Consider the following 27,280-nt stretch of genomic DNA (forward strand, 5'->3'; position numbering starts at 1 on the left):
TCAAAAATTGCAATTCCTTTTCATTTGAATCAACGTTTTGCGACTTGTTTGCAATTTAAATACAAATAATTGTCAAAAAAAATTTGGTATATTTTTGCATCGGTATTTTTTCCATCACTTATTTAAATTATATAATTTGTGTGCATTTCTTTGCTGATTCAAGTATACGGGTCCTGCCCATGAACCATCTTAACTAAAATGTGTGTGTTTACCTCTTGTTTTTTTCTTCTTCTATAATTCTTTGTGTGTATGCTTGTGTTTAGTTGTTTATGGATTAAATGGTTTTTGGAACATGTCATTATTTCAAAGTGGATCGCTTTTGGGGGCGCTTCTTCAATCATTTTGGACAATCTTTACATAAAGAATAGAAATATGTACTTGTGATGCATGCTCTTCACATATTGAATATGTTTAAATGCGATGTATTTCGTGTATATTCCACAGATGTAATGAACTGTTTTGAATTAATATATCTATCGGCTCAGTGTGTGTTGCCATTTCCACTTAATATAATCTAGTGGCGCATCGATCCTAAGACAAAGAGAAACAATACCATTTCATATTTCATTAAAGAAAATGATACAAACAGAATGTAATGGTAACGATTAAGTGCTACGTTGTATACGTACTATATATAAATCTTACCTGAGTGACAAGTTGTGAGTACCTCAACAGGAAGTGAGCCTCTTCTACGTGAGAGCAGTAAGTCTAGATCAGATCGATTTTTCGTTGTTTCACTTCGTTTGAAACGATACCAGGGTGAACTTGAACTACTACTTGGTTCCGTCTCCGATACAATAGAACACAAGATCTCCGCACCACCAGACGATCGTCGTCTCAATGATTTTTTTCGATTCTTTGATTTCCCATTATGGCAGTTAGTTCGGCTTGATACCACGATGGTGTCGCTTGGTACGGAGCTACGTCGTTGACTTGTCACCATAGAAGACGCTTGTGGAAGATTCTGTTCGACGAATGACGCTATATTAATAATATTAATAATGCAATAATTGTTATTAACAGATGCGTGATATATGTCACAAATGTGAGTTAAAATGTTATTTATTTTTATTTTGTTCAAAAATGATATACTTACAATTTTTGAAACTATCGGATGGCATCGATCCACGGCGCATGAACATGTCACACGTTTTGAAAACGAGTGATGTTGCATCTTCCTGTGTGGTTTTCGGCGGCAATGCTACAGCGACTGGCGCTGAACCACGACGACGATTTAAGTTTTTCTTTAAAAAACTCGGATCTAAATTTTCCTTTTGGCCTGGATTTACAATTGAAAGTTTGGCCATTTTGCATCCTTTCGTCTCGGATGCGGTTGAATTTTGTTCTTTTTCACGTTTGAAACTGTCTTTTTTACTTATTCCTAAAACACCATGATTATCTTCAGTCTGTGATTCGGACGATGACGAATGACTTTCGACTAAAGTCTCCGGATATGTGCTGATATCACCAGTAGCAGACATATAGCGAGCTCTTTGATAGCCGTATGGCTGCAATGGGGGAAAAGTTTGTTGACGCACTAAATGCTTTGATGTGTTTGTGACGATTGTACTTGGCCCACTGCAAGAGCCATGCATCACACGATTTAAATGATCGGCACATGCGCTATTGCTCATTGTTGCGATGCTTAGATCCGGAACCAGGGTTTCAGCGCTTAAAGGACGCTCGCGATCAGGTACACTATTATCAGATGATTTATTGCGCGGTACACTATCACTATCTGACGATAAAAGTGAAAAGGAGTCAGCATCTAATTTTGCTTCGAGCTCTTCACGTATTGCGTCGCGAGACAATAAATCCTTGGTGGGCAAAATGATTTTTGGTGGGTTCAGTGGCATTGATAGCCGTCTGTCGTATTTTGTTGGTGCATTAGGTACTTGTAGAGAGCTTCTGCGTGGCATTTTCACTTTATCAGGTAGTAGAACCTCGGAGCTGTCGGATAAATCGACCGCAATGTCATCATCTTCTACTCCGTCAGCCGGTGTGTCATGTACAGATTCATCTTCTTCCAACACTTCGGCATCGGAAATTTCAGTTCGAGTCTCTTCCGCCAATTCGGCGGCAACACGTTTTTCCCATTGCAATTGATTGTATTTCAAAAAATACATCATTTTTGTCGAAAGTTTTGAACCCAAAAATCGATGCCATTCGTCAAATAATGGTGTCACAACAAATTTAAAAAATCCCACTTGTATCTTTGGAACCGACGTTGAGTAACGATCGCACAGCGACGTTACCGGTAAATTCAATTGACGCTCATAGTCGCCCTGTCGAAAGAACTCCTCACATACCTTTTGACTCCATTTTTTACTTATGTCCCATGGTCGACACGGGTTCGAAATGTCGGCACATTTAAGTGATATTTGTAAAATAAAGTGTCTGTCGTCCTGTTTTCGCATATCTAACGTATCTCTGTCGAGATAGTTTCGGAATTTCGTTAGAAATTCTTGTTGTCTGGTAATATCAGTTGCTAAAATAAGAGAGCTTATTTGTTTTTCCAATTGGGGCCGAATACTTTGGATCTGTTCAGCAACACCGCTTTCCAGTAAACAACCCACGGCCGAACGCCAATGATGATTTTCCAATACCGATGTGTTCTCATACAGCGCAGCCAGATGATTCGACGTAGCGATCAGAAATGGTTGATTCACACCCGGATGATCTAAGTCATGTGTTACAGCTCCAATTAACGAAGCCATTATTTCGACTGGTTCAAGGTGCTCCATAATTTTGGTCTCTTGAAGAAAACAATGCATTGCTTGTGTAACGTCAGTTGCATGTATTGAATTGTGATACGGATTCGTGCTATGATAGCCTTCTTCAATTAATGTAAATAATTTCCATAATCTAACTACGTCTAACTTGAAGTGGTCCAAAAGGCCATACCAATGAAACAAATGAACACATAAAACTGGCAGTGAACGACCTAAAATAGTTTTTTTTTTTGAGACAAAGAAACAATTTAGTTAAAAAATTTATCAAATTATTCGTTTTTAGTGTTTATATTTAGATTTTTATTAAACCGCATCACGAATTATTTATGGATAACAAAGACAATGTAGGTACTAATACTCGCCTCCAGTGACTGTTTCCAAAGTGAAAGCATTGAATTTCCAGTTGCCCACTTGATTGAGTATACACTGTACTTGACCGTGATGTATGTCGTCCAAGATGGCGGTGTCTTGTAGAAGTGAACGTGTGGTTAACTTCTTGCGTCGTCTCTTATGCATTGTGAGAAAGCGGCCAGTGCATGCAAAGCGACGACGGGGATGTTCTAGTTTTTCATCGGCAACTAATGCTTCAATTAAAGGTTGATCTCGGTCGGAGTCTAACATTCGAAATCGTTGGTTTTGCGATGAAGTGGCTGCACCACGGAAAAAAAAAAAAACAAATCAAACAAACAATTCGCAGTTGACGATGATGACGTGCACTGCACTATAATATACTTACGTTTTAAGCGAATGTATATAGAACTGTCTGTTGTTTCCATAGTAGCTACATCTTGAGCCTACGGTACGAAAAAAAAGAAGGAAATTGTTCATGAATTAAATTGCTAATACCTTACTTATACTACTTTGCGCTTACATCTTTAGAAAACTTGGAATCTTTCATATAAAATTTATCAACGGTAATCAAATAGTTTATTTTTAGTAAGTTTTTAAAATAAAATTTTCTATGATTTATTGCGCTTCCAAGCGATTTTTCCTAATAGCCCTCAAGGCTATAAAAGAAAATACATCTGTAATCAAATTACTGTTGATTATAGCCTATCCCTCATACCACCATTTAACTCAACGTGAAACATTTCTACGTAATTTACATTCAAAACTCTCAAAAGTTATTGGTGCGTTTTCTGTACTATGGAAATAAGAATGCAAACGAATTTCCAAATTTCATCATGTTATGATAAGAAATGGTTCATTTCCCCTTTCTAAATGTGCACGCAAATAAAAAAGTTCTTTTTTTTTTTACTTAACGCTTGCGGAATGATATACTTCGTATACGTAAAGGAAAAATGGGCTCTAGAAATGCTAATCATATATGATGTGTTTCGCAAAATTTTGGAATATACTGCGATTCTTATTCAAGGAAAAAAATCAATAGTACAATAGACGGTGTACATGTACATGAGCACTGTTGAAATCTCAAGTTCTTTTATCTATTTTTGGATATGATGGACGATTGGGAATAAAGTGTTTAATGTGTGGTTTTGAATTTTCAACACAGCTGAAATAAAAAGTGCATTTTTTATTCATTATTGAAGCAATTTCCATAAAATCACTTTTGAATACACCAAGTTTCAATTTCATCATTTTTCAAAGTTTTAAAGAACTTGTTTCATCACCATGTATTTTCCGATAGTTTTTCGTTCAGATTTGTAGTTGCTATAATTTATCGGACTAGTAAACGTTTCGAATAATCTAATTTTCAATCGTTATTTATATTTGTCATTAAAAAAGCGTCAAACCAGTTGCAAGGAAAAGAGAACCTGTTTCAAGACCGAAGAAGTATCATTTAGATTGAAGGTGAAGGTATTGATACATTTTTTTACAAACAAATTATAGAGTACTAGTGAAAGAATAACAAGAGTAATTTTGACGCAAGTGCATATGAAGAGTGATTCATTGTATTTTATTCCCTTTGATTTTGTGATTCCATGGTTCTGCAGTAACTTTGCAACGCACTATTGAAATCAATAAACGTTTTGATTTGTTAAATACTTTAGCATATTCTAATCATTATGATAACAATGAAAGTTCAATCGCATCCCGAATGGTTCATTTGCGGACTTAAACGGAGATGTTGCGGAGCTGTGTGGAGATAGACATGAACAGTATTGAAGAACATGCGTAAGCATAGTAACCATTGCGCGCACACAAATAAAGATTTACACTCGTCTGTTGTATACTGTTCACGCCTCTTGCATACTGTTCATATCTATCTCCACACAGCTCCGCAACATCTCCGTTTAAGTCCGCAAATGAACCATTCGGGAAATACCAATGGCGCCACCATCATAAAACACCAAAACTGAAAAATGAAACTTCAGTATGATGGTTGCCATAGTGTGCAAATGTTATCAGAATTGTTTGTCAGTGAATAATGATATGACTCAATTGCATGTTAACAGCAAGAGCAGTGGTACTTTAAATCTCTTTAACAAACGTGTTAAAAAAGTTTGAGACATTATGATTGATTGCAGTTGTGGCTTGCTTTCGAAACTTACGAAAACGCATTATTTCTGTAAATTAACATTTCCGTGAAAAGTCGGTTGATTCAAAGTGCATGTTTTGTTTTCTCAAAGCAAGCACAAATTAGACCAAATACGTATTTGAATTTTAATGTAAAAACAAATGCAATCGAAATAAACGAAACGAAATTGTATAATTTAACATTTAATTCACGGATCAGCAGTTGAGAACCAGGGTCATTAAAATCGATTTTGTATTCAATTAGCGTAGCCAAAATCATTTTTATTCATGTCAACAACGGCATCCATTAATCGAACCCAAATACGTTTGCCTTCTGTTTAATGATAACGACAGATGGATTTTGGCAAAAGAGTTTTTCCAAATGAAACATTACTTTTTTGGTAGAGAATACCTGTTCAATTTACGGTTTACATTTATTGCAAACCTTTCGTCAAAATCCGTTTAGTTTGTTCCACAGAATATAAATCGACATTTTATTGATTTAAAATGGTAGGTAGCAGTGAAGTTATTCGAGCTTGTGATATTCTTTTCATTCATATAACTATAATTTTTGCTTCAAAAACAAAACGAAATGTTTTTCAATTATATTTTAGCCCACCGTATTCGTTGATTATTGATATCAACACCAATTGAGATAGATATTTATTCCCTGGATTAATTTCCCACCCAAATTAACAAACACTTTAAAAATGATTGCTTTTTTTTTTATAAAAATATTCACAGCAATATCGTTCGTAATATTATTAAAATTTGGCACGTTTTCAGCGTGTTGTTGGTGTGTTTTATTCTTCTATTGCTCTATTTCGAATGAATATGTTAAACACAATGCTGATTTTGCCAATAAACAAATTATCATAACAGTGATATTTCGTTTTGATTATTTATTTCTCTCTTTCTAGCTTACTTCTCCACTTTTGACAGGATTTTGATCATATTTTATTGGTGTGCCGTTAGATGTTGTTCCGTATGCAAAATAGATCATATTATTATATGTGTATGGCACGGAAGTGATATGTTTCCTTTTTATTTGCATTTGAAAAACGTTCAAAATATTTTCATCTCGTTTCACATGTCAATGACATCACAAACAATTCATCATGGTGTCGATTTGTTTTTTAAAATAAAATGAATATATTTCAGCCGGTATGCATGTTCTATTGCTATGAAGCAAACTTCGTCGCTAGGTCATCAAAATAACAAAATCGCATTTTGAAAACGACGTCTTTCAGAATCCAACAGAGTTTACTCCTTTCGATTGACTTTAGTTCATATTACATTATTTGGCCACCAAACAATATGTGAACAGATGAAATTGACAGACAAATGAATAAAAAACAGAGGGTGGCTAGAAAGAAGTGCATAGTTCAGTATTTGATGAGTTGCTAATGTTGTAAAATTATTTGAATATCTTTCTTAATAGAAGTGTCAAAAAAAATTTCAGCTACCATACTGAAAAAAGAATTTTCTGAAAACGTACTTTCTTTGTTTTTTTGATGTTTGATGCGTGGAAAGTACATAATATATTTCGAAATTGCCACCAAGTTGGATATATTTACTTTGTTTTTAATCTCACGAATAGATCGGTGGCCTTGCAACTAGTTGTGTATACAAACAGTGTAAATCGATATAAAGATTTACACACTACTTAGTACATACTATTCGATTTCGAAAATAAAAAAACACACACACATTCCGGAGTTAGCGTTATTGAATCTTGATTCCAGTACTTTAACTATTCAATTTTTTCCATTGTTCGTATGCCACATTCTGCTCTAGTTAAACATTCAAATGAGCCATTTTATTGTGCCTCATGCCATTTAATTCGATGTTATGAATGCATTCACTTTATAAACAACTGCATATTTACTACAAATCCAGCTTCAAATGATGTTTTCCATACGATTTTGTCAACACACTTCGTTATTAATATGCAACAAATTAAATTTACATTTTACGGAAATTTGTTGTTGCATCGATTGCGTTAAATTAGTTTTTGAATTTGCAAGAGAATTTGTACTTCACATCTGTATTTATTCGATTTTATTACTCGAGTGATCACACTTCGATAATTGTTTTTATATATTTTTCATTGTGGAGAAGAAGAAAAAAAACTAGATCAAAAGAGAACAAATAAAAAAAAATCAAATCACGACTGATAGATAAATGCGATGATTGTGCATCGTTCAGAGAACCGATGGATGCAAAACTAAAGTGATGGCGTTGAGTTGTTGCTGCTTTAAAAATCCAATGTCTACTGAAGAGACAAAAGAAATGCATACCAGAGACAAATCAATGATATTTGTTGATTTATTTACTAGAAAATCTTGTTCATGAGTTTGTATGAATGGCGATATGTGTGCAACATGCGGTTATTAGTACAGCTTGTTGTTGTATAACATAGAAAAATCAACAGAAGTAAACAGCGATAAAAAAAACTGCTGAATGTAAAAAAAAAATGTCGGCAACGCGATACACCTATAGTTGGTGTGAATGTGTAAAAAATTGCAAGTTTTACAAATAACCACTCTTTTGTGATTGGATAGCGACGCACACGGAATGGCCAATCCATATATTTTGTACGTGCGTTCAAATGCTTACAATCTCAATTCTCACTCATTCTATGTGCCATTGTTTTTGACTTCTTTTTTATCGTATTTAATAAAGTTTTATAACATACGCGAACACTGCACCGTATACAGTGAGCGAATGAGAACGTGCAATACAACGAAACGAGATCGAGAATGAGAATACATTACAATATTAAAGAGTTTATCAAATTTTATTTCAGTGGTTTAATGGATAAATATTTATGTACTCGAGATATTAAATTCTTCAAACTAATTTTTCAGTTTATTGCCTTTTTTAAAATTAAATTAAGACTATTTTACAGGTGAATTGCACCCAATAGGTAAAAGGTCACACCAATTTTTAAGTTTAAGAATTACCGCAGACCGATGATTTGTGCACATTGAACAGCTATTAAAAAGAACTGTTTTTATGGTGTACACCGTACAACATTGATTTCAATATGGAATACAAACTATAAGCAACGCACGTAATGAAAAGAAACCAAAACAGGTTTCGAGTGTTTTGGTTTTTATACAAGTAGCAACATTGTTTTCTACACATGTTATGTTCTATTCATTTGCATTTGCTATATGATATTTGTGGAGGAGAACCTTTGACGACTCAAAAAAAAAGAAGATAAAACACTCATAAAAAATGATAAAAATACTCCATCAAATACTACAACGTGGTAATCAATACATCATTCACCCGATATAATCAAAATTGTAGAAATAAATAACACACAAAAAAACGCTATATATTCTAAACCAATCATCCAATTTGCGAATATCTCGTTTTATTTGCCGTTGGCACAATAAAAAGAGATTGAACTTTTGCAACAAATTCTCATTTCAAAAGTTATGTAAGAATTATCATTATAAGTAAACATATTAAGTATTATTATTTTCCAGAAAAAGTGAGGAAGCAGATGTTATGTGTGACTGAAGATCTCTATTATTCAAAAATTATCGAAGGGTTATCATTTTGAAGTTCATTATATGACAAAAATGGTCTGCGCTATGCTTTTTAGTGGCTGAATATTCATTTGAATTAGCTACATATCGATAGTTGATTTGTTGTATTATAAATAAACTTTACGTTGCAATATTATTTGATGAAAAATAAGAGCTATTTTTTTTGCCGCAACGTTTCATATGTAAGATGATTTAATGATTTACAATTCATGTGATATGGTAAGTGGTAGATGGTGCCATTCTGTCGAATTCCATGTTTTATGTCAAAGTTAACAATTAACCGATACATAAGCTAAATACAAAAAAAAAGTGAAAAACACAGAAGGTAGAAAAGAAGCATATTGCTAAATCAGGTTTTATATACACGTTCACAACTTCTCTCAGGTACAGACGTGTACGGACACGTCAAACAATTTGCGCTCGCCTTAAATCCACTTACATACATACATATATACGAAATAAAGAAAGAAAGAGAGAAAAAATGGCATTCGATATACTGAAGTCAGCTCGCAAACGTTCAGTCTATAAATTAGGCGCAAATATCGTACACATCGGTGTTCCTCTCTCAGTATTTTTTAAGGAAGCAATTAAATGTGCAAATTAAATTCTGAACGTATGCGCGTATTGTTCATTATCCATTTTGATATTCTCACCCGACATTCGTTTTATATATGTATATCGCGCTTCTCTTTTCTGTTGCTGTCGCCCAACACACAATTTTCATATTCCGCACGGCATACACATTGTATCACATTTTCATTTTCTTTAATTTATTCCTCCACTTCAGTGGAGTACGCGCGCAAATCTGAATGAGCAAATTGACAGTATCATGCGTTAAATACTGATTATGTATTCATATTTAATGTTAACGAGTACGGGAAGCAAATTACTGGTAATTTACTGGATTTTTATTGGCAACACACAAAGAAAGAGTGAAGAGCTAAGAAAAATGCAAAGAGCAAAAAAAAATATGAAACAATAATGGTTCGATAATAAACCTGAAATATTTTGCTCTCGTCAAATTGTACTAATAAATAACTAACGGATCAATTAGACGTTGAAACCTTTTGAAGTTTATGTGAATCAAAGGAACATTACATCATTTTCAAATATTTATGGTTTCATTTTTGTTCTTCGAATATTTGTGAAAAAGTGAAGAAGAAAATTATTCATAAAGGACATCTGCCACATTAAACAAATCGGATGAAAGATTTAATGTCGACAATAATTGATAAAAAAGACCGGAACATTAGCAAAATTAAGTACGAGTCTCTTCAAAACATGCGGAAGTTTCATTTGAATATTTCATTCTTTCATAAAAGACTATTTAAAGAAGATCGATTTATGAATATGTTTATTTGAAATTATGAATTATAACGATTCAATTCACATTGCGAATTTATTCTAATTTTAATGGTTGACGTGTCATACTGTGGTGAATATAAAACGAACACCGCACTTGAATATATAAAACCGATTGCACTTTCTCACTTTGAATGTCAGTATAATGTGCCTGCACCAAATAAAAAATCATCAGTCTTATAGCATAATATAAACTCAAGCATAATATTCGCTGTCATTTTTTATCCTTAGAGTATGCTCGGTTCTTCTTCAACGTGAGTAAATCAGATGATAAAATTTATAGAAAATAGTCTACTGCGTTATCAAATTCTTGATCAAAAATTCGTAGAAGAAAGTTTTTTTTTTTGATTATTTTATGTTTTCGTTGTGACAATGTTTCTCAATATTACGCACACAAACTCAATGACTTTATGATGTGTACGTAAAAGCAGATGTCAAGGCACTCCAGAAAAACAAGTCATTTTTTTTATCATCCCCATATCAACCGCACATGTATGGAAAGAATTTACGATGGGCAACATTAGGGCAAATAATTGAACTTAATTCCATCCAACACAGCACTTAATTAAATTAAAAACTTTTATTATTGTCGAAACGGAGGAGTCACGTTGATATCGAAAAACACTAAATACCAACGCAATTGTTTGCTGATGCTATACGTTTGGTGCTCAGGAATAAATGAAATGAACCGAAATCGTATGATAGCAATAATCAAACTTTCATAATTGATTAACCATAGAGAATGGAAAAGCTTTGTAATTAATTTTTATTGTTTGTTAGAATCAAGTACGAATATTGATCAGAACAGTAGTTCATTTAATTGATAACAACGCTGCACGCTTTTATTGCATGCAATCACTTAACCGGTCATTGTTTTATATCCATAAAATATTGTGTTTGCTCGTGAATTTGCCGAGAAAATTTGAATCAATTTTCCGCTAAGTAAATTCTCAAGAATTTTCTTACTTTCAACAGATGATTATGACTTCCATTCGATTTTATGATTGTCATATGAAGGCGAAACAAAATCACTCCCATATTGATATACTGCAGCCACATGAGAAAAAAAAGTATGCCCACCAAGTAAATTCGACAAACAAAAATGTGGACTCTTTTATGGGAAATCTCTAAGGTATTTAAATAAACGATGCGTTAAATAAGCGATGACTTTTTTCATGCGAAAAAGATGTAAAATTTATATTATGATTTGGCCTAAGAGAATTGTTATGTGCTTTTTCATCAGTACAGTCGTGTACAATTGTATCGTATGTTTCATACCAGTTTTTCTTTCATACGGACGACATGTAAAGCTGAACGCTTTTTACATATCACCTTAAGAATATAATTGTACGTTGAACGTTCTCAAATACGAATTAATGATGACAAAAATAATATTTTTCATGTATTATATTTAGTTTGGAAAATAGCATGGTGAAGTATGTTATTTTAACGAGGTGTTTTACAAAAATAAAGTATATCTTTTGAAGACCCCAATATTGAAAATGTTTCAAAAAAATTGAAATGTTTCTCAAACTAATTAAGGTGTCCAAGCAACGTTTTCAGAACAACTTAATGACTATTCTGTTTCATGAGTAAACAAAAAAAAAAACGGTTGTTTGTTTTAATTCAACAAGTAGCAATATTGCTGAAGTTCAATATACAGTCCAATAAGCTTTTTCGATTCGTAAACATGAATGCTCAAACAGTTATAAATAGAAAAAAAAGTGAAAGTGCTAAGAACTAAAGCGCTTTGTATTTATTTTTATTCGAGACCAATTCTTGGTAACATAAATTATTCGAATAGTTTCAATTATGCATATGATATGAATGTATATGCTTATTTTCACCGTAACAACGACGTTAGACATATAAATTACGTCATCGTTAGTGTTTTGGAATGAACGTCTTTATACGATTACAATTATAATTAGATAAACGTCGATCAATACCAAATATTTCGAAAATAATATTTATATGAACGTTTATTTAAAACTCCTTTCCGAAAATATTAATACACAATCAATTTTGTAATTCAAATCGAAAGACACAGAAAAACCAATAGATAATTAGGGTTACTGAAAGATTTTCCGAAAGTACATTTTCTCTCGATTCTGTGAAAGACTCGTGTTCTGTGATAACATTAAAATTTATGTGGTTTTTCGGAATGGATAAAATGTTGTGGGGTGGCGGTAGAATACGACACAAAATGTAACACCAACTCTAAATTAACAAAACTAGAGAATATTAGGATTATTTTTATACGTATTGTATATACGAAAAACAGTCAAAATGTTACTAGATTTTACTAGCAAAATACGAGAAGAAAATGAAGAAGCTAAAATAAAAACATGATGCAAATCTCATTCTCTTGATGCAAACCTCTTTCTGCACTCAAAGTCAATTTTTCCGCGAAAAAATAACATGAAAAAAGTGGTTCGGAAAAATTTTCTTTTTGACTTTCGAGAAATTGTGCGGCCATCGAAGATGGAATATAATTAGGAAGAGCGCAAAAAAATCATAAAATATGTTCTTTCAAGCAATCTCACTCGATTGAATTAAAATGAAATGTGATACTATCATTAATGAAATTTTATATTAATTAACTGATGAAATCTTCACAAATTCCAATGTTAAAAAGCATTGAAAGGAAAAACAAGGCCGATAAAAACAATCAACAACAGAACTTGATACTTTGAAATAATGAAACTTCTGATCATATGACTAAAATCTTTCCAAAATTCAAATAAGTAGGGGTTTCAATGTGTCTACTATACTATGATGACATTTTTCTAGGAGGTGAACAGCAACTTGATACTAATACCCTTAAGAAATTTTCTCATGTTCTTTTTTGGCTCAAAACTTTTATTTATGGTGGAAGTTTATTTTTTTTAAATTAGATTTCATTTCGCATCTGTTCATAATGAAAGAAATGTCAACTTTGTGAAATTCTTTTGATTGTGAACCCAACATAATCATGTACTACGCGTATATAGAAAGCGTAAATTTAGATTGTAGTGCATTTCAATTACAATATTTGAATGCTTTTGTGTATAAAAGAAACTTGTGATATGGAAAAGAAATTTCTTTCTCTTTCTTCGGCTATATGTCGAATGCATTCAAATCGATCAAAACATATACTTATAGATGAAAGCCTCTGATTTACATTTAAAAAATATCGAAATATTCGATAGATGAAAAAACACAAACTATTAACTGCCTTTGGATTTCTTTTGTGAATTACACTAAGACTAATATTACACAAACCAAAGTGCGTATACAGAGCTTTCAAATGGTTTGGCCCATTTAATTGACAAATATAAGGTAAACAAAAAAATCGTACAGTATAATTTGAGCGCAATTGGCCTTACCACATAAATTTTAGCTTGTGAAATATTGTTCATTTCTGCGCGTTTGCAATTGTTACTCACCTGAAAAGAAAAGAAAAATATGTTTAATAAAATGCTCAAATTATGCAAGAAAATATTTGATTTATTATATTGATTTGTTCTTAAAAAAAAAAAGACTGAGTCATCAGTGAAAGAAGTGAAATAATAGATATTTCTTCATTTCATCTTCAATTTATGCTCGTATCTTTAACGCTTGATTCGATTTTATGTCTGAACGATTTTTCTAGTCCAATACGTACACCACTACAGCATTATTTTACCAACATTGCCATTCTTATGCGGTAATGCTACAGGTAGTTTATTTCGAATTCCGACTAAATGACTGTGAATGGAAAATGTTGTACACGTTTTTATCTATGCGCAAACTGTAAATTACAATGGACTTTTAGAATAAACCACAGAAAATATTTATTATCACATGAATTTTTTATATTGTCCACAACAATTCATGTTGTTTAGAACATAATGTGAATGAATAAAGCCAAATACTAGGTCATTTGGCGTGTTGCCAGCCTCCAGCAGTGCAGTGACGGCAACGATTTCCAGATTTATGTGCTCTTTGACCAGTTCCAACTTTCATGTGGTTGCACATAATGGCTGCTTCATCTATTTATTTACATAAGTCTACAAAAATAATAATAAGTGTTGACCAAATATAATTATTTTTCCGCGTAAATCCCATTATTAAGCTCAAATCCAAGATTAATTGTAACTAAGATAAATGTTTGGCTGAACTTTGAAGTTAAAAAAGATCGTGTTGGCAAAAAAAGCGTTGCAAAATGTCTGCATCGTTTTAAATCATTAAGAAAAACGGCATGAACGAATAATTTGAATGTGAATCCTTTGAGCATGGTCTTATTAGTCATTTTTGTTGATAACTCATAATATATCAAGCTTCTGACCTGATACATTTCAAATGAACATGGCTATGACATCATCATAAAATGTTCAACTTTGTTCCGTTGCCTACTTTGTTCATCTGGAATCAGGTTAAATGATGACAAGTGTCATAATATATGTCCATCTCAAGTCAATTGAATAATTTATGAAGTGTATTTTGTGAAGATTAAATATCGTGCAAATTCACCATGGCAATGAGTAAAAATATTATAAATGCATGTCATTTAATTCAAATATTGCATTTCCGTTTCATTTTATCCTTTTTGTCCAACCCTTCATACAATCGGACATATCTCTCTGGTCAGCAGGTAAAATGTTATAAACGATTTATAAATTCATCATGCATATACTTATTGGATCCATTTGATGTTGAATTTAAGTCTTTGCACATCCCAACCACAAATGATAGAAACACGGCAAAATTCCACTTTCGAAGTAAGCCAACAAAAGTCAAAATCCATCTTGATGTACAAACATAACTTAAGATACTTTGACCTTTTACTGTATCAAAGCGGAGGAAAGTATTTTTCTTTTACCTTTCCTCTGCAAAAAAAAAACCAGTGCCAATGGCAATCAAATATTTTTGCTGAGCTTTCAATATTTTTACGTTGTCGGTGCCGAAAAATGTCACTGCACCAGACAGGGTCGAATAGCTTTTTATTCTGACTGGGAAAATAAAAAAAAACACTTTATTATTTATTTTGATTTTAAATTCCATGCTGAGCTTTTATTTATTTTTGGATTAAAATGCGACTTTTACAGTTAATCAATCCTGGTTTATTGTTGGTTTTATCTGATAAAAGCTTGTAAACTCGTTCACATAAAAAAAAATAACGAATAAATATTGTTATAAAATTAGATACAAGCCATTATCACAATGTGTCCATCAAAATAGATGTCTTTTTTGCCACACTTCTGTTTTCGATGTTTATATTAATAAATTGAAAGAGTAAGCCTGAATTTCAACGAAATCACAACGCTGACAATTGGATAAGAATAAACTGATCAGCGCACATATGATTCATAGTCAATCCTCACACAGGATAACATTTGTTTACAATTTTTAGACGATTTTATACTATTTTTGATTTGGTTATTTTCAGGTGAACGATCTCTGGCGAAACGGTTTGACAATAAAAACAAAAAAAAATTTCGAATGACAAAAAGCTTATGGTTTCAAACATTTAACTAATATTTCAATTTAACTTAAAAATAATATGCATAACTTCGGCAATGAAGAATCTAATAAAGAAAAAAAAAAACACGTAAGAAAGCAGCAAAACATCATCGATATGCTTGGCTTAGTTTGTTTATAAATTAGATTAATCGACCATGAAAATGAGTATTCACAACACCGTGATTTTTTTTATTATGTGTTTGAAATTCTATAAATGAAAATATGCGTGTTCAGACTAATCTGTGTATTGTGTTTTTTTTTTTTTGCTTGTTGGGTTGCTAAAACGGTGTCAGTGTAATATGTTTATGTTTTAATGGCCACATGCCATGCATACATATTTTCGGTTATAGCATATTCCACGAGGTTTGCTTGTTAATTTTTGTGTGAACAAAACTATTCACACTGTGTGAATATCAGTATGTAGTTCTGACTTCACCCCGTGATAGAGAAAAAAATGACGAGAAATGACAGTATTGTAACTAGATAATTGTTTATTGTACCCGAAAACAAAACTTGACACACATACCGCAACAAAATTAACGACTATAAAACTGTCATTCAATGTTAAAATAAAAATGATCTAGAACGCCGAAGAATTTTGTTTTCCTATGTTACAATATGTTTGAGTATAAAGTTTTAGTTTGGTCAATCACTACTAGGCTATCGTTCCAGGTCTTAGTTACTAATTACGGCACTAATGAAATCAACATTTGTATATGTACCTTATTAGTCTTATTGTTTGTAGTTTTATAAAAAAATGTATCTTATTTGAAGCATGTCACCAACAAAGTGCATCGCCAACTAATTTATATATAAAAACCTCGTTTCAACCGCTCCGAAAACGTTACTCATCGAATAGAAAATGATGATTTGGTGCGCTCCCAAAATGGATCAATAAATTTGACGTAATTGCGTTAATAGAAAACAAATGTAATTGAGCTGAAAACTGGAAAACAGCGCTGGCCCTGTGCCAGATACTATCTTTATTGTCCGATTCAACGAATCCTTATATATATATTTTTTACTCATATTATGATGTTCATTTCAAAAGATCCAATGACACATCACAATGACGATGCATTCTTGAAAGAAAAACAAAAATCCGAATTTCATTTAATTTTGGAAAAGTGGATTCTCGAATGTTCATATTACAAAGGACCACGTTGAGCTTGGCTTCATAGTTCAATTCTCCACTTGCATTTGATTTCTATAAAAAGAAGGCTCAAATGGAGTCGCACACCCAATCATAATGCAAGTGAATGATAACGAAAAAAAAGAACTTACGTTGTGAATGTTCGCGATTCAATAACAATAAAATTTGGACTGCATACTTTGCTGTAGTCGAGTTGATAATTCATCTAAATACATGATTTGAATTATGGGTTAAAAATAATTCTTTTGTAATAATTACTTATCGTAAATACAATTCAAACGTCTTTCGCATTGCATTCATTATGCAATGTTTTATTGTTTTGAATCCGAGCCAAATGAAGGCCTTCACAATCTGAGCATCTATAGTTCAATGCAATTCAATTCAGAGTTCAAAAGACTATATTTGTGCCACGATATGAACGCACTTGTATTATTTGTCTTTATTTCACTTTACCAATCAGCATCTTATGTTATCCTCGACTAAGAATGAGCATGAATAGACAGGTCGGACTCTTTTTTCATTCTGTTTCTTTTTTTTTTCTTCTCTTTTTTTCAATGAACACTTTTTGCATTGACGCCGTTATAATTCGGGTTAAAAATAAAAATTGGCAACGTACACAGAGTATTGTTGTCACCATCGATCTAAAATATTGGCATGAATGCCAGAAAAAGAAAAAATCGAAGTGAATAGCTACATGGAACGCTATGAATGGATTGAACTTTATATGGTAGAGCACATCGTTGTTGAAGAAGAAAAAAACGGACACACCAAGCGAAAATTGAGATGGATGAGTTGAAAATGAAGAATAAAAGGCGAAAAGAAGCTTTAAGAAATACCACACTCAAAGTGGAACAATTAAATGTTGTGTATTTGCCAAGCATTTTTAGTTTATATCAATTTTTTGAGTGTATTTCAACCATACCCTCTATTATTCCGCATTCTTTCAGGGTACGGAAAGAGCATTCATTCGTTTGTTGTACTCATTTATTTTGAGAATTTTAAATAAAACTATCGAAATACATAAGCACATTTCGAATTAGGAAATACGAATAGCACGTACACAATTTTACACTGCTTTCGGTCATTGATCAGCTACGCACTAATTGAATTCTGCGCTGTGGATAGTCTTTTTTACCAGTAACACACAAACCACAACGTTGAAAGAATTCATCCTCAATAAAAGTGTTTTTTTTATATGAAAGAAAACGTCTCTTGTTCAAGCGCTACTTTTATTTCTATTCCCTTTCGTAATCTTATTCCTTTTGCCATTTTCTTTGGGAGGTTTTTTCTTTGCTTCGTTCTTATTCCGTTTTGATTGTGATACGTGACGGTAAACGGCTTCTGGTGGGTGCCTTTGCTGAGGCAACACTCATTTTTACTTTATTCATTTGATGACGCTCTTTGCAAGATTGTTCCATTTTAAAGTGAGTTCTATCTATTCCAAAATTCTGCTGTGAAATGTTCTATTGAAATCATTTTACGCTTCACAAAACAGTTAACTCTTCATTAACTTATATTTTGAAATGTATGATGCGCACTACTTGTTCTTGAATTTGATTGTTGGATGCCTCTCTATGAATGCCCTAATTTGTCTTCACAAACTCACCACACACACAAAAAAAAATGTATTTTCCCATTTTCTATTCATCTCTCTTTTCCTTTTCATTTTCATTTTGAGATAATTAAACGCTCAGTACAGCGTTTTCGAGTGCATTTTCAACATACAATTTGCAGTAGTATATACATCCAAAGCATAATATTGTTATGTTTTATTTTCATCCCTCAATTAATAACCAATTCACAACACAAAAATTTCTGTTATTATTACTGAAGTGCCGAAAGTACCTCACTCTTGAAAATTCATTTTTCATAATTTCGTTGAGGAAATCATATGTGATCGCTCGTAATATTTTCACCGCTTGATTTTTTTTAACATACACGAATTGAATTTAAGACATCAAAGGCGTTCGTCAATGCCAATTCGACCAAAGAGCATCACAACTGAAAACGAAGTGAAACCTAGGGGGAAACCGCGCTTTTGAATATTGCAGATAAAGAAGAGATTTTAACTTTTTTAGCGCATTTGAATAGATATAAGTACAAAATGTCAATTTTCAACAAATATGTGAGATATTGTGAGATATTGTGAGATATTGTGATCTAATAATTGTTCTGGAAGTGGGCTTTGGTGGATCCTCAGGATCATTAGACCGCTCCCAGTTCTGGAAGTGGGTTTTGGTGGATCCTCAGGATGGACCAGACTATGGTTTGACAATGCCCTGGCCCATCCTGAGGGTCCACTTCCAGAACTGGGAGCATTCTCATGATCCTGAGGATCCACCAAAGCCCACTTCCAGAAACTAGGATATGATTGAATACTTACAGATATTGTCAGATATGGTCGGATATTAAAATTTTTATGAGATTTTAAGAATAAAGTTAAATTTTGGTACATAAATACGCGCGGAATCCCCCTAGAGTGAAACATACATCTCAAGCAGTTCCAATTTTATTACCATGTGATTTAAGAATTGATTTGATTTGCATGTGTTATTGTGTCTTCATAAATGCACTCCAAATAACAAAGAATATTACAATAAATTGCCATCGAATCTTACATGAATGTTCGATTGTTAGTTTTCATCACCAATATAAATGTTAAGTTAATAAAAATCGCTTCCCTAATCGATTAATACATAAAAAATAACACGTACAACGGACGGATAATAAACATTTTAATAGCGTTTAATATTATTTGCTATTTAATATTCATACGGATTTTGAAGGTTATCAGCTTTCATTTGTTGTATGAATGACATTTTAAAAATATTATTGTCGATCACATCTAAATTACATCAAACTAAAAAAATATCTATTAGAAGTATTTACAAAGCACTACGCATTTTAGCGGTCGCCAATTTTGTCCTTTTGTCGACCGAATGATAAGTAAGTAGTTTCTAAATTCATCCTCTTTACAAAATTTATGATTTTGGATAGAATTTTTCTCATTGTGCTAAAGTTTTTGGATCATAGCTGAAATTTTCCAATTTTGCTAGAAGTTTTTGAGGAAATTACCGCCCCAGTCTCCTCCTGAATTTTTCAGTCTGCCCAGCTATGTAAATGTTATTGGAAAAACCTCATATGATTTCATGGCGTTTTTCTTTCATTTTATCAAACTCAACTTTTTTTATGATTATAAGAAACATTTTCTTTGTCAAGATATTCATAATTTTTTTTAAAATAAAACTAACAAATAAGCAAATATGCATCACATTAATTTTAATTATTTTAATTGAGCACCTAATTTGTGTTTAGATTTGCATCAAAGAACAATTGATAGCAGGTTTTAAAAAAATCGATATTAATGCGTATCAACTTCCATAGTTGTATTACATCGTAATAATTTAACGAAATTTCCAAGTGATTTAGAATGATTATGAATGCGTTCGCATTTGCATAGTTGATCCCAGCCATTATAAAATGTTGAATATATGTTTGAGCCGATGCTATTTTTGTTAATAGCAAATTGAGTTAAATTATAGTTGTGTCCGATATATTGTGGGTTTGAAAATTAATTTAATGTCATGAGATGGGATTATGTTTCATAATATGAAACAATTTCTTGTTTGAAAATGTCGTTTTATTGATTGACCTTGTATGGAATTTCAATTTATTGACAATATATTCCTAGATATTTAATGTACTCAGTGGCAACTATTTGCGAAAAATCGATTCATTTATTTATTTTTAAAATGATAAATTTGTTATTATCAAGCATATTTACTCTTGAATATCTCACATTTCATTCGTTTCAAATTTTATTTGGCATACGCGAATAGAACGAATGAATTCTATCGAAAATAAAAGAATCGGTGTTCGATTTCAGTATGTGTACGCGGACACACTCAAATTGACAGAGTTTCATATGAAACTTGACTTTAATTTTTCTTTTTCAATAAATTCGTTTTGTGCGTAAATAAGAGTTCCCTTGAGTCTATCAAATATCGTTTAGAGCTTTACGTTTCGGAGAAAATTTGGAGATATAAATGGTTATCGCCCACTCATATACTATACATAACATGAACTGGAATGTGAACATGTGTTATATGACTTCTTAATTTGATGAAAATCGATTTCACTAATTTCAGATCATTATTGTGATGATCCTGAAAAAATCCAAAACGTTGACCAATTTATTACCAACTATGGCATACATCAGATCCGTAGGAAGTGCTTGAACTCGCCCATCAACACGTCAAGAATCGTCAATGGCATCCAGGCACCAAACTAGTGTGAAATACATTGACGCATTGCGAAAAATGTTTCAATTGTTTTGATCAACACACGATATGTTGTTGCTTTAAATTTTTGCCAAAGCTGCATTCCGAATTGTAAGCAACTATGCGGTAGTATCATTTGGTAAAAGTTACAAAAATGGTCCACGTTTTACTCTCCACGGTTTACTCAAGCAGAGGAAGCAGTTCCAATTTGGAACTAGATACTCAGCTAAACAATGCCATTGTGCCAATTGACAGATACTCAAAACCACAACAATCACCTTTGGCTTTCAAAATCATAGTATTATACAAAATGCAACGGTTTGGCATCGCGAACTCGTAGCAACCAAACGTATTATGGAGAAACAAAGACCAGATCCTTAGCAATGTTGATTTATTGGATTTTGATAACATGTTTATTATATGTTCAACCTGGTGAGCGAAACTCAATGGCAATGAGTAGTACAACCAGCTTCATTGGCTAGGCTATGATTTAGCACCTATACTCTATGTGCCGCCGCAGTCGGGGAATTCGATCCCAACGATCTCAATGTCGGTTCATTGGGTAGTCGTATAAATTGTACAATGTACATCTTGTAGAAGTATCTTTTGGGTGATTATATTGCAATGAATCAAGTAAAATTTTGGTATTATTCTAGTTATATTTTTGCTCTATTTTCCATTATGACGTTGAAAATGACTGAACATATGCCTACTTGTTTTTGCGTTAACAATTGTTTCTTTATATAAACCGATTAAACGTTCAATGTTTTTTTAATAGTGGTCAATGTTCTCAGATCAAGTGAACGATATATATTTGTTTCAATATAATTAAGTTAATATATTTTGTTAAGCCAATATATCAATTAATTTTCATTATTTGTGTAAAAACAACATCGCCCTATAGAGCACAATAGCTGTCGAGGTAGAAAAAAACTGGAACAAGACAACGTCACACATCACTTGACTATTTAGTTTAACATAAAAGCGTTGTACGCACATTGAAACAAATGAAACACTCATAGCAAGGGTTCAATAATTGACATTAATTAAAAGATGCCATTTTAACAATTGGAATGTAATATAAACGCAATCGATATTGTATTGGATAATTTTTTGGAGGTTTTTCTCCGTTTATAATACATTTTCGAAATAGATTTAAACTGTTTTATATACTATTTCAAACAATGGCTTTTTAAAATATCATTCCATTAAAATATGAATCTAATTCCGTAAAAATAAAAAAATACACTTTTACTAGCTAAGATGCGTTAATTTTCCCCAAATTATAGATCGATATGAGTCAACGCAGTAAATATGCATTTTCAATTGAACCGCTTGGTAGAATTGAACTCTCTCTCTCTCTCGCGCGCACTCTTTAATATTTACTCTACGTGCAATTTATTTATCAGATTAGATTTTTCCATATGCGATATAGATTCAAAAAAATAACTGGGTCATACGACGTAGACTGGTGGACCGTTGTTGAAACCGAGACAATAATAATTATTATTCAACACTTCTGAGGGGATTTATATTTTACGTCATAAACCATTTGCCAATTGGAAGTGTACTTGTTTTGTTTATCTCATTCTATACAAACTAAGGTATATGGAACAATAAATTCATTGTTTGATATTAAAAATTACCAATCAATACGCAAAAAAATGACTCACTTAAAAGTAACTGAGTGATATTTGTGGATGAAAAATATTCGACTTTCAAGTTCACTAATTTAATGCACATTAACTTGACTCTCGTGCGTGACAGTCAATGTTTACTTTTGGTTATTTTCTAGCAATAAATGACACTTGAAAGTTTGTAATACATCATTGTAGCTCACTAATTTGAACTGTTTTTGTTTCAGATTTAGCGCGAGAATGCATTCCAGTATGTATAGCGTCGTTCCACACGGGCAGATTTACAGCAATTAATTTTTTATTGATTTGAGCAGATTGAATTTGTTAAGATTCTGATTTTTTTTTTAAATATTTGCATTCTCATAAATTTAAATTCAAATGATTCAAAATACTTTATCGTGAAGATTCGTAAAAAAACGGATATCCTTTTCTTTATTACATTTTATAAATAATTTACAGTTCAATGTGAAAAGTCAAAATAATTCAAAAGATCAACATTTGGTATCGGTCAATGCTATCGAGAAAATAATTATTCATTCGACATCGTGTGGTGTATGGTTTCTATTAACGAATTGTTCCCATCGACGTTATTTATTTGATGAAAAATGTGAAATCATTAGAGAACAGAAACACAAATATGTTTGGCTATTAAAATCGAAGTGTGCGATATTTCAAATATGGCACTGACAAACGTTATTAACTATAATTGCTTTCGGCTGAGAGATTCGAGAAGGACAAATGTATCGTATTTATAATTATAGCAGTAAAGTATGTATTGAATAATAAATTAAGTACTTTAATTTCGTTTTCTTGTTATTTTTTTTTCTATTTGCAATACAATCTGTGTGCATAAATAAATAAATCAAATCGTTTTTGTTTCTTTCCTTTTTTATTTGCACAATTGGTTGATTATTTACTAAAAATTGTATTCAAACAATTTAGAAAAAAAAAACAAAAATCGATTCAATTTTAGACATTTACAACGAAAAGTTATCATTTGGTGAGGACATTTGTTTTTTCGCACCACTGTCATCAAATTACTCATCATGATAGAACGTTGACAAGGAGATTAATGACGACAACGCTGGATAGATAGATTGAAAATATTGTCTAAGAATGAGAAAAAAAAAGAAGAATCATTTCGCGCGAAATTCGAGGGAAGAAATCATCAAAACGATATTATAAGACGAAGCGAAAAGCGTATGGTGCGCCCAACGGAGCACAAGTAAATTGAAGCAAGAAAAAAGTATGTGCAAATGGCATAAATGAATATTAAATAAATGTGCTACAATCTATTTCAGCCGTTGGCCGTACCCAGACCTCACTTGGTTGCTTATTCAATTATTCGCATATTTATAGTTGAATAAAATCTTTGCTTACATTTTGGACCAAATAAGCACAGTTTGTGCGTTCGTTATGGTACAAATGGCCATATATATTAATTACAATGTGACGATAACGACATTGATTTACCAACTTCGACATCTGCAAGGCAACCAAATCAAGCCTCAATATTTTTGAATTGAATTAACTAACAGGATAAATCTGCGCCATCCACACGACAGAAAAAAAAACTAGGGGATAACCGTGAATTGCAGATCGAATAATTTATAATAATAAACGCTATTTCTCTCTATTTTTCACTAATTCTGCTAGTATTTCTACTAGTTTGTTCTAATACTGCTATTTTTTGCTAATTTCTCTAGTACGTCAAAAATATTGCATACGTCAGATTGACAGCATGATCGAATAACCGAAATGTGTTTACGTAAATGTTTCAAGTTGACACTTTCAACGTGTATATTTGAAGCAGGCACTAGCGTATACGTTTTCAGTAAGAAATCTGTCATCAAATCTACATTTCCGATTGCAATTCGTAAATTGTAGTTAATACAGATGAAACGTGCTTGATTACGTGCCATTGAATATATTTTTATTTAAAAATGGGAAAAAGCGTATACATATTTTGATACATTTTAGTTCAACACTATTCAATTCGTTTGTTTTGTGAATTTTATTTTAATTCATTATTTCAAAAAATTCAAGAATAAATGCTTACTAAAGTATATACGTGTACAGTGCTAATTCTGCTATTTATTGCTAATTTCGCTATTTTCTTCATGTAAATTTCCCTATTTTTTGCTAATGTGCTAATTCTAATTCGCATGGATATCCCCTAGAAAAAAAATCATCTTCATTTGTTGTTGAACATTTTTTTGTGGCATTTTTAAATTGATTAATTCGAATATCATTTATAAGTTCATAAATCTTCCTGTCTTAAACAACATTTTCAAGACTCTATTATTGGCGTACACACTACACTTGTCCATACGATTACAATGAATTTATGACGTGCACTAAATAATACACCCATGAACAAGCATTCTAATCACACATTTTGGCTGCAAGACAACGTGCCATATCACACATGCATTTCGTTATATTTTAGTTTATCTCAATATATATATATATAGTATTCAACTATAAATTGACGACGCTCTCCCCATACGTGTGACAAATCATACCATATAAATTGGAGATGTATTGTTAACAAAATTGCACATAAAACGATTCGAGTCCAAACTAAAATTAATAAATTCTTTGTCTTTGCTGCGATTGAAATTATGCAAAAGATAGGAGGAGAGCAAACGAAAGAGAGAGAAATCTCTATAGTATATGTTTAGTACGCATATTTATTGTTTGATGATATCGATTGCATGCAGTTACTTGAACACAAATGTGGTCACGACCTCCCATAAAAATACATATAATACTCATTCATGCTTTTAACAATTTCAAATAATGAATGTATTACCCAGCTCTGGCACGTATTTATTATCATGGCCTATGATTGTCTACAAGTAAAAATAACTTATATCTTTTTTTTTTCGTTAACTTTTAATTCGAATTTGTGTGACGTAGAAACCGGTCGAAAGAAGGTGTACTCGTTCGACGCTATAGTTTACAAGTAGAAATATGCAAAAAAAAGTACACATCAAAAACAGATTCACGTACACATGTTCGTATGAATGCAACTTGATTTTTTTTAAAGCACGTACTTAAAAAAACGCAAAGATAATAAATATTTCGTTCGAATTCTATTGGAAATTAAACCGGAACGACTACTTGGCATTGACAATTCGAAATTGTTTGACCTAATTTTCGTTCGAACATTGGACAGCCGATAAAATATGATGATGGGAACATTAACGTTGTTAAGAAAATCATCTTTTTTTTTTCTTCTGTCGGCTCATTTACACTAAGTTGGCTATCAGTTTCATATGGTGCCGACAATTTACGAATTGAATGGATGAACAATAACACATTCACACCACACACAATCTAATTGTATGCTGCCCTTTTTGCAAATAATATTTACTAAATATTACCATTATATTTTTAGAACAAAGACGACAACAATGCAATGATTTTTTTTAATATCGTATTCGTGCATTGGCTCAATCGTATAAATTAATTTGAAGAAAACAAGTGTTTATAAATTCATTTGAAAATTGAACGGCATCTCACTTAAATATGTAATCAAGTGGATGTCGTATTGTTTCACTTCAATATCAATTTAAAATGAAATTCCATGTAGTTTTAGTGTATAACAAGTCAAAATAGATTAATTTGATACAATAAGATTGGCAGCGCCAAAATATCTTTCATGAATCTCTGGCCTCCAACTGTATAAACGGACATATTTTACATGGTCTATTTTTAAAAGCAGCGCAAAATAAAATTGGCGCATGCACTTTAATTATACTATTTGTAAATTTCTGTTTACAAAACTTTTCTACGTTCAAATGTTGTGTTTTTTTTTCTTCTCCATTGCTATGCTCAAGTTTTATGCGCAAAAAATAAAAGCATTTCTACTGGACATTGGATTTTAATTTTCTAGTATGTGCATGTACGTTGTAAATCGTGTTGATTACTCTTTTCTCTCTCTTAGTATGCAATAAGTCATATCTTATTTGACAAACGTGTCGACAGGCCCATTAATATTTCACATACATACAAGTGATTTCCATGTTGTAGGCGAGAATCGGTTGAATCATATGCATTGTATTTTGATTTTGACATAACAATTACTATACATGATCGATATTGCTAAAACAACAATTCCGATGCATGAAATGACCAAACCGAAATACATGAGAAACGATACGCACGCTCAATTCACAGATGATGATGGTGATGATGATGTACACACACAACCAAATTTATATGAAACGAAATCGTAGCAACGATGACGAACATGCGTATGCGTGTACAACCATCCACAGCGTGCGTTTCATTTGGCATAAGAAGGTTCAGTTTGCTTATGTACACATACTCAGTTATGCTCGCATTTTAGCATTTCAAAAATCCATGATATTTGAATATTGCTCATTCTAATGGTACCAAATGAACCGATTTTTTTTAAATGCATTTCTACTTATATACATAATTGGCCATTAATATTATATTTTGGAGATATATACGGATTTTTATTTGCTCGAAAACAGCAAGATACGAATGAAAAAGTACCGGATCCCGCATTGATTTACAGAAAACTGTGCGATAATGCTTCATATCTCAGTGTGCATAT

General features: G+C 32.1%; 1 protein-coding gene across 10 annotated transcripts in view; it reads right to left on the bottom strand.

Moving 5' to 3' along the window:
- LOC116337375 (dual 3',5'-cyclic-AMP and -GMP phosphodiesterase 11-like) overlaps positions 1 to 27,280 on the bottom strand; it is a 36,548-nt gene continuing 9,268 nt past the window's right edge. For 4 of the 10 annotated variants that reach the window (XM_031761875.1, XM_031761878.1, XM_031761874.1 and 1 more), the window contains exons 3-8: positions 13,504 to 13,563; positions 3,469 to 3,526; positions 3,095 to 3,382; positions 1,097 to 2,944; positions 646 to 981; positions 2 to 531 (exon numbers count right to left, since the gene is read on the bottom strand). In XM_031761875.1, the coding sequence (XP_031617735.1) occupies positions 515 to 531; positions 646 to 981; positions 1,097 to 2,944; positions 3,095 to 3,382; positions 3,469 to 3,526; positions 13,504 to 13,563 (2,607 nt within the window). In that variant the 3' untranslated portion in view covers positions 2 to 514. Of the gene's footprint in view, positions 532 to 645; positions 982 to 1,096; positions 2,945 to 3,094; positions 3,383 to 3,468; positions 3,527 to 3,603; positions 3,679 to 6,708; positions 7,101 to 7,179; positions 7,295 to 13,503; positions 13,564 to 27,280 lie in introns of those variants that run through there. The other 6 variants (XM_031761884.1, XM_031761880.1, XM_031761881.1 and 3 more) reach the window with 6 other exon arrangements.

The sequence above is a fragment of the Contarinia nasturtii genome, unplaced genomic scaffold, assembly GCF_009176525.2.
Source record: "Contarinia nasturtii isolate CC-2019 unplaced genomic scaffold, AAFC_CNas_1.1 Cnas_scaffold_285, whole genome shotgun sequence".
Lineage (NCBI taxonomy): Eukaryota > Metazoa > Arthropoda > Insecta > Diptera > Cecidomyiidae > Contarinia > Contarinia nasturtii.